This window comes from Brassica napus, unplaced genomic scaffold (assembly GCF_020379485.1).
Source record: "Brassica napus cultivar Da-Ae unplaced genomic scaffold, Da-Ae ScsIHWf_505;HRSCAF=762, whole genome shotgun sequence".
Lineage (NCBI taxonomy): Eukaryota > Viridiplantae > Streptophyta > Magnoliopsida > Brassicales > Brassicaceae > Brassica > Brassica napus.
The window spans coordinates 6,149-15,275 of NW_026016578.1; the positions used below are offsets into that span (position 1 = coordinate 6,149).

At 46.7% G+C, this 9,127-nt stretch overlaps 1 protein-coding gene across 1 annotated transcript; it reads left to right on the forward strand.

Annotated features, from left to right (window-relative positions):
* Nucleotides 1-583: 583 nt before the first annotated feature.
* LOC125604268 lies at nt 584-7,424 on the forward strand. Its single transcript, XM_048774726.1, has 10 exons — nt 584-712; nt 967-1,109; nt 2,676-2,742; nt 2,803-4,366; nt 4,468-5,126; nt 5,229-5,526; nt 5,698-6,193; nt 6,323-6,872; nt 6,921-7,023; nt 7,081-7,424. Exons 1-10 carry the CDS (start codon nt 584-586, stop codon nt 7,422-7,424), a joined length of 4,353 nt encoding a protein of 1,450 aa, XP_048630683.1.
* Nucleotides 7,425-9,127: the final 1,703 nt, after the last annotated feature.

Sequence of the window (9,127 nt, forward strand, 5' to 3'; positions counted from 1 at the left end):
TGACATCTGTGGGTGTCCGTCAGCACACACAGGACATCTGTGTGTGTCCGTCAGCACACACAGAACGTCTGTGGCAGTCCGTGTGTGTCCGTCAGCACACACAGGACGTCCGTGGCTGTCCATCAGTACACATATCAGCACGTTGGTCCTTGGGTGATTTTGGCCCACGTGGGCTGTCTGTTCAGTACACACAGGATGTCCGCGGGTGTCCGCCAGCGCACACAGGACATCTGTGGCTGTCTGTCAGCACACACATGACGTCTGTGGCTGTCCGTGTGTGTCCATGTGTGTCCGTGTGTGTCCGTCAGAACACACAGGACGTCCGTGGCTGTCCGTCAGCACACATAGAACGTCAGTGGCTGTCCATCAGTACATATATCAGCACGTTGGTCCTTGGACTCAGCACGCTGACCATTCCCGTGGACTGTTCGGGTGATTATAGCCCACGTGGGCTGTCTGTTCAGTACACACAGGACGCCTGTCGGTGTCCGCCAGGACACACAGGACGTCCGTGGCTGTCCGTCAGCATACACAAGATGTCCGTGGCTGTCTGTGTGTGTCCGTGTGTGTCCGCAGCACACACATGACGTCCGTGGCTGTCCACCAGAGCGTTTTCCAGAAGAAAGGAAGTCCAAACTGTCACCCCGAGGCACTGGGCTGTTCCGGGTCCTTGAGAAGATCAATGACAATGCTTACAAGCTTGAGCTTCCAGGTGAGTTTAAGATTTCCCCTGTGTTCAATGTATCTGACTTGTCCCCTTTCCTTGCAGATGATGGTGTTCTGAGGCCAGAAACTTTTCAAGGGGGAGGGAATGATGCGGCCATCCAAGTAGAGGTTCCCATAGTTACTAGTGGTCCAACTACCCGGAGTGGAGCCAAGGCCATAAGACTTGGATTCTCTAAAGCTGTCCAACAAATCCTTGATCAAGATGAAGAGCTGCTGATTGAAGAGATTGTCCAATTGAAGATTCAAGATCCAGCCGGTCCAACAGAGGTTCAAGACCAAGCCGGTTCCCTCCAATTCAGATCTCTCGGCCAGAACCAAACCGGCCTAACCATCTCTACATGTGATCTCGGTTCAGACACCTCCCCAAGCTCAGCCGGTTCTGAGTAATCCGCCCAATCCATTTAAGGTAAGCAGGTAAGATTTCAATTATGATTTCTAACCGGTTTATGTTGGTTCTATTTAATTTCAATTCAAGAACTCATGGGCAAATTGTTTAAGTCTTTATTTTCTTGAGTCCAATAATTCAAGGCCTTTGTTTAGCCTTTGCTTTAGCTTATCCTAGTAGAGTCGGCCCACTTTGTTTAGGCCTTGTCGATTTTAGCTTGTCCAAGAGAGTCCATGTTGTTTTTGCTTCAAGTCCCCTAGAAGGGCATAGCTGCAGGGTATTTAATCCCCACTATAAGCAGCCTTGTATTTTTTTTATCTTATGAAATATATGAGATAGTTTGCCCTAGCAAAACCCTTACTTTTCTCTCTAGTTTGCGTGAGAAGCCAACCTAGAAAGAGCCTTGAATCTTATCAAGTTTTCATCACCAAACTTGTGGCGATTCTTCATTCCATTCCATCCATCAATCCGGCCTTGAGAGAGACTTCAGTCCAGCAAGCCTGATTCCACCTTCACGCCATCTCCATCCCCTGTTCTTGTTGAGAGAGACTTCAGTCCAGCAACCTGAATCCATCCTCCATCCCTATCCTTCTTTTGTTTTTGTTTCATTTCAGCATCATATAGTTATAGATCATCCATTGATATAAAAACCCATAAAAAGTCATATTTACTTGCTGTTCTTCATTTTTCATTTAGTATTCTTCCTGTTCATCATTTTTGATTCATAAAACTCATAAAAATATTTCTCATTTGTTTCAGGAACCAGATCGGCCATCTCCATCTCTCGCGTCCGACCAAGCCGCGCCCTAGCCGTCCGTCCGTCGGTCCTGTCCAGTCTGGTTCTTGAACCTCTGATCGTCAATTTTAGCAGTCTGAATCCCAGCCTGTAACATTTGGTATCAGAGCCCAAGGCTCCTGAAAAATCGGTTACATCTTTTCCATAAGACATCTTGTCTGCCGGTTTTGTGTTCATCAACTAGTTGCATTTAAGAAAAAAATTGTTCTTGCTGTTCTTGCTGTTCTTGCTGTTCTTGGTTAAAAAAAAAGTTTTTCTAGATCATTTTCGTGCATCAGTAAGATAGTCAACCTGTTTGTGAGATTGATCGACCAGCTTTCCTTATTGGGAGGTCGATTGACCAATTTGCAATAAATTTGATTCTTACTTGACCAAGTTAGCTAGATTGATTAGTTGCATTTAGTTTTGATTACCAATCCTTTTTAATTTTTTTAAAAAAATATATTCCATCTGATTCAAATTCGAAATTTGATTTGCATTTGCATTTATACTTTCCTCTTTTGTTTTCTTGATTGATTTGATTTTTTCTTTTCAAAGTTAAAAAAAAAAAAGATTTCCAGTTTCCAATTAAAACTTTAGATTCTAATTTCATATTTTCTGTAACAAAAAAAAAAAATTTCAACTTTCCTTTTTTTAAACTTTTCGAAATTCATCTTTCATATTTAAAAAAAAAATAAACAAGTCATTTGCATCTATTTGTTTCATTGTTCTCTTCTTATATCTTCTATTTCCCTTTTGCACTTTATCTCTTTTCTTTCTTGTACACAGGAGAGACATGGGAGATGTCAATGCTAATGCTGTTCCAACCCAAGCTGACATCAACGCACAGCTAATGGCCGGCCAAGCCCAACTTACGGCCACTATGAATGTCGTGACCAAGCAGCTGGCTTGACAGGAACAACGCAACCGTCCCAATGATCCGCTTCCTAGGAGAAGGAACCATCCTTACTTGGAAGATCCACGGTTGTTCTCTGATGAGGACAGTTCAGATTCTGAACCACCTGATCGAGAAGAGCCTCGACCCGCCCACGCCGGACGAGAAGGCCGACGAGAGCATCGGATCCAAGGAGATGGGAGTCCAATCAGGAGGAGACGCCGAGAGGATGAAGTCCCTTGGCAAGGAGGAAAGGACCTCAAGCTTAACCCACCAACCTTTGCTGGAAAGGTCAACCCGGACGCCTACGTTGAATGGGAAAGGCGCATGGAATACATCTTCGAGTACTACAACTACTCTGAGGCCAGGAAGATAGCCTTAGCCGCGGCCCAACTGACCGAGAACGCTCTATCTTGGTGGGACAGAGAAGTGTCCGAGACCGGCCGAGTCGATAGAGTTGAGACTTGGGAAGAGATGCGATCCAAGCTTCGCACAAGGTATGTTCCTGCTTATTATCAACGAGACTTACAGAAACGTTTTCGTAAATTGTCTCAGGGAACGCGGACTGTAGAAGAGTACTATGAGGAGTTTGAGTCCCTCAGGAACAAGCTCAAGACACGCGAGACGCAAGAGACCATGATGGCTCAGTTCATGGATGGGTTACAAGACCGCATTGCCCAAAAGGTGGAGCGCCAGCAGTATGAGACCTTCCACGACCTGCTTCACTTTGCCGTCCAGGCCGAACAACACATCAAACGGAAGAACGCATCCACAGCCAGAGGCAAAGGAACATGGACGCAACCGGCCTCCAAAGGAGTGGACGTGGGCAAGTCCGTGGATGTGGAGAACCGGTTCAAGAAAAATCAGACTGAACCGTCCAAGTCTGGCCCATCCGACCATGGTAAGACCCAAGGTCAAAATCAACGTACCCGTGACATTACTTGTTTTAAATGTCAGAGAAAGGGACACTATGCCAGAGATTGCCCCAACAAGCGTGTAATGATCCTCAAGGCTGATGGTGAGTATGAATCCCAAGACGAGGCAGAAGTTGAGACCATGGTTTCTGATGAAGAGGTAGTCGATTATGCTGAGACCGGAGAGCTACTGGTTACCAGACGATCTCTCAGTGCTCTCTTCGATCCTGAAACCGTTCAAAGAGAAAACATCTTTCATACAAGATGTAGCGTGGAACAAAAGGTATGTAGCTTGATCATAGATGGTGGTACTTGTACTAACGTGGCCAGCAAGTATCTTGTTGATAAGCTAGGTTTGGCCAAGACGCCCCATCCGCGGCCATATCGGCTCAAGTGGCTCAATGATGAGACTGAGCTCCGGATAGCCGAGCAAGTGGTTGTGTCTTTCAGTATTGGTAAATACCATGATCAGGTCAAGTGTGACGTTGTGCCTAAGCAAGCCGGCCGCATACTTCTAGGACGGCCATGGCAGTTCGATAAGGAGACCATTCATCATGGCCGGACCAATGTCTATAGCTTCAGCCACAACAACAAGAAGCACAGCCTAGCACCTCTAAGTCCTCAAGAGGTTTATGAGATGCAACAAGCAATGGATTATGCCAGCAAGGTAAGTAAGACTAACTTATACATCACTTCCAGCCAAGTAGTTAAGTCTTTACACCATGAGACGCATGTGCTGCTAATGGTCTTTTTAGAGAAAGTTGTTTTGCAGGGATTGAGGCCACGGAGTTACCAGGCGAAGTACAAGGCCTCATGGAGCAATATAAGGACGTCTTTCCTGATGAGATCCCAGCCGGCCTACCTCCTATCCGAGGCATAGAACATCAGATCGATTTTGTGCCAGGCGCACCCTTGCCAAACCGAGCGGCCTACCGAGTTTACCCAGAAGAAGCCAAGGAGTTGGAGAGACAGGTCCAAGACCTCATGGATAAGGGTTACATCCGGGAGAGTCTTAGTCCGTGTGCTGTTCCGGTTCTATTGGTTCCAAAGAAGGATGGAACATGGCGCATGCGTGTGGACTGCCGGGCCATCAACAACATAACCATCAAATATCGGTACCGAATACCTAGACTAGATGATATGCTGGATGAACTAAGTGGGTCTGTTGTGTTCTCTAAGATTTATCTCAGGAGTGGATACCACCAAGTTCGAATGAAGGAGGGAGACGAGTGGAAGACAGCCTTCAAGACCAAGCAAGGTCTATACGAATGGCTGGTCATGCCGTTTGGCCTCACCAACGCCCCCAGCACCTTCATGAGACTCATGAACCAGGTTCTTCGACCTTTCATAGGGAAATTTGTGGTTGTGTACTTTGATGACATACTGATCTATAGCCACTGTTTAGATGACCACCTTAGACACCTTGAACAAGTGATCAAAGTTCTTAGGCAAGAAGGCCTTTATGCCAACTTAAAGAAATGTGTGTTTTGCACTGATGAATTGGTGTTTTAAGGTTTTGTTGTTAGTTCACAGGGCCCGAAGGTAGATGAAGAGAAGATCAAGGCGATCCAAGACTGGCCTACACCTACCACCATTGGCCATGTTCGCAGTTTCCACGGCCTGGCCAGTTTCTATCGGCGGTTCGTCAAGGATTTCAGCACCATAGCCGCTGCCTTGACCTCTGTGATCAAGAAGAACGTATCCTTTATTTGGGGACCAGCCCAAGAAGAGTCTTTTAACAAGCTTAAATATAGTTTGACTCATGCACCTGTCCTTACTCTGCCGAACTTCGATAAAACTTTTGAGATTGAATGTGATGCTTCAGGGACAGGTATAGGAGCCGTGCTTACTCAAGGAGGACGTCCAGTGGCCTACTTCAGCGAGAAACTGAGTGGAGCAACCTTGAACTACCCAACCTATGATAAAGAGCTTTATGCTCTAGTGAGATCACTTGAAACTTGGCAACATTATCTTTTGTCTAAAGAGTTTGTTATTCATACAGATCATGAGACGCTTAAACACATAAGAGGACAGACCACACTCAAGAGGAGGCACGCCAAATTGTTGGAGTTTGTGGAGACTTTTCCTTATGTGATTAAGTATAAGAAGGGCAAAGACAATGTGGTGGCTGATGCCCTATCCCGGAGACATACTCTTATCTCGACCATGGAAGCTAAGATCATGGGTTTTGAATTCATTAAAGATTCTTATGCCACTGACCTTGATTTTCAAGAAGCTTTCAGGAAAACCACACAAGGAGCATTCGGTGTTTATTACCAGCATGAAGGTTTCTTGTTCAAAGAAAAGAAGTTATGCATTCCCAAAGGCTCGATGAGGGAACTGCTGGTTCGGGAGGCTCGTGGTGGCGGCCTCATGGGACATTTTGGCCGAGACAAGACCCTAAGTGTCCTGACCGACCATTTCTTTTGGCCAAACATGAAACGAGATGTGGAGAACCTATGCGCCAAATGCATTGTCTGTCTCAAGATAAAATCCAGGTCACATCCTTATGGTTTACACATGCCACTACCTATTCCTAACCACCCTTGGGTAGATGTTTCTATGGACTTTGTGCTGGGCTTGCCCAAGATAAACCACAAGGATTCCATTTTTGTAGTGGTGGACAGGTTCTCCAAGACGGCTCACTTCATAGCTTGTGACAAAACCAATGACGCTACCCAGACAGCCGATCTGTTCTTTAAAGAGGTGGTACGTCTCCATGGTATTCCGCGAACCATTGTGTCCGACCAAGACTCTAAGTTTCTAAGTCATTTATGGAAGACACTATGGGGTAAGATCGGTACAAAGCTATTGTTCTCGACCACTTGCCATCCACAAACGGACGGCCAAACTGAGGTAGTAAACCGTACACTCTCTCAGTTGCTGAGAGCTACGGTCGGTAAGAACTTGAGGAACTGGTTATCCTGTTTACCGTTTATTGAGTTCGCTTACAACCATGCTAGACACTCTGCCACTGAACTTTCTCCTTTTGAAGTTGTTTATGGTTTTCAGCATGAGATGCCTTTAGACATGTCCGAACTGCCAAAGTCTATGTTCTGCAGCCGAGAAGGTGCAACTAAGGCCGAGTTCGTTAAGAACATGCATCGGAGGGTTCGAGAGAAGTTAGAGGCAAAGGCGGCCAAGGTCAAAGCCCGTCTCGACCAGAAGAGAAAGGAGGTGCTGTTTGAACCAGGCGACTTAGTGTGGTTACACATGAGGCCATAGCGTTTTCCAGAAGAAAGGAAGTCCAAACTGTCACCCCGAGGCACTGGGCCGTTCCGGGTCGTTGAGAAGATCAATGACAATGCTTACAAGCTTGAGCTTCCAGGTGAGTTTAAGATTTCCACTGTGTTCAATGTATCTGACTTGTCCCCTTTCCTTGCAGATGATGGTGATCTGAGGCCAGAACCTTTTCAAGGGGGAGGGAATGATGCGGCCATCCAAGTAGAGGTTCCCATAGTTACTAGTGGTCCAACTACCCGGAGTGGAGCCAAGGCCATAAGACTTGGATTCTCTAAAGCTGTCCAACAAATCCTTGATCAAGATGAAGAGCTGCTGATTGAAGAGATGGTCCAATTGAAGATTCAAGATCCAGCCGGTCCAATAGAGGTTCAAGACCAAGCCGGTTCCCTCCAATTCAGATCACTCGGCCAGAACCAAACCGGCCTAACCATCTCTACATGTGATCTCGGTTCAGACACCTCCCCAAGCTCAGCCGGTTCTGAGTAATCCGCCCAATCCATTTAAGGTAAGCAGGTAAGATTTCAATTATGATTTCTAACAGGTTTATGTTTCTGGTTTGTGTTGGTTCTTTTTAATTTCAATTCAAGAACTCATGGGCAAATTGTTTAAGTCTTTATTTTCTTGAGTCCAATAATTCAAGGCCTTTGTTTAGCCTTTGCTTTAGCTTGTCCTAGTAGAGTCGGCCCACTTTGTTTAGGCCTTGTCGATTTTAGCTTGTCCAAGAGAGTCCATGTTGTTTTTGCTTCAAGTCCCCTAGAAGGGCATAGCTGCAGGGTAGTTAATCCCCACTATAAGCAGCCTTGTATTTTTTTTAGCTTATGAAATATATGAGATAGTTTGCCCTAGCAAAACCCTTACTTTTCTCTCTAGTTTGCGTGAGAAGCCAACCTAGAAAGAGCCTTGAATCTTATCAAGTTTTCATCACCAAACTTGTGGCGATTCTTCATTCCATTCCATCCATCAATCCGGCCTTGAGAGAGACTCCAGGCCAGCAAGCCTGATTCCACCTTCACGCCATCTCCATCCCCTGTTCTTGTTGAAAGAGACTTCAGTCCAGCAACCTGAATCCATCCTCCATCCCTATCCTTCTTTTGTTTTTGTTTCATTTCAGCATCATATAGTTATAGATCATCCATTGATATAAAAACCCATAAAAAGTCATATTTACTTTCTGTTCTTCATTTTTCATTTAGTATTCTTCCTGTTCATCATTTTTGATTCACAAAACTCATAAAAATATTTCTCATTTGTTTCAGGAACCAGATCGGCCATCTCCATCTCTCGCATCCGACCAAGCCGCGCCCTAGCCGTCCGTCCGTCCGTCCGTCCTGTCCAGTCCGGTTCTTGAACCTCTGATCGTCCATTTTAGCAGTCTGAATCCCAGCCTGTAACACGCTGGCCCTTCCTGTGGACTGTTTGGATGCTTTTGGCCCATGTGGGGTGTCTATGCAGTACACACAGGATGTCTGTGGCTGTCCGCCAGCACACACAGGATGTCCGTGGCTGTCTGTGGCTGTCCATCAGCACACACAGGACATCTGTGGCAGTCTGTGTGTGTCCATGTGTGTCCGTGTGTGTCCGTCAGCACACACAGGAGGTCTGTGGCTGTCCATCAGTACACATATCAGCATGCTGGTCCTTGGACTGAGCACGCTGGCCCTTCCCGTGGACTGTTCAGGTGATTTTGGCCCACGTAGGCTGTCTGTTCAGTACACACAGGACGTCTGTGGGTGTCCGTCAGCACACACAGGACGTCCGTGTGTGTCCGTCAGCACACACAGGACGTCCGTGGCTGTCCATCAGTACACATATCAGCACGCTGGTCCTTGGACTCAACACGCTGGCCCTTCCCGTGGACGGTTTGGGTGATTTTGGCCCACATGGGCTGTCTGTTCAGTACACACAGGACGTCTGTGGGTGTCCGTCAGCACACACAGGACGTCCGTGGCTGTCCGTGTGTGTCCCTCTGTGTCCGTCAGCACACACAAGACGTCAGTGCCTGTCCATCAGTACATATATCAGCACGTTGGTCCTTGGACTCAGCACACTGGCCCTTCCCGTGGACTGTTTGTGTGATTTTGGCCCACGTGGGCTGTCTGTTCAGTACACACAGGACGTCCGTGGGTGTCCGCCAGCACACAGAGGACGTCCTTGGCTGTTTGTGGCTGTCTGTCAGCACACACAGGGCG

Coding starts and splice junctions, on each gene's coding strand:
- LOC125604268 (XM_048774726.1), top strand. CDS start 584: ATGACGTCCGTGGCTGTCCACCAGAGCGTTTTCCAGAAGAAAGGAAGT. Junction 6,194..6,322: donor TGTCTCAAGATAAAATCCAG/GTCACATCCTTA, acceptor AGTGGTGGACAG/GTTCTCCAAGACGGCTCACT. Junction 6,873..6,920: donor TCGACCAGAAGAGAAAGGAG/GTGCTGTTTGAA, acceptor ATGAGGCCATAG/CGTTTTCCAGAAGAAAGGAA.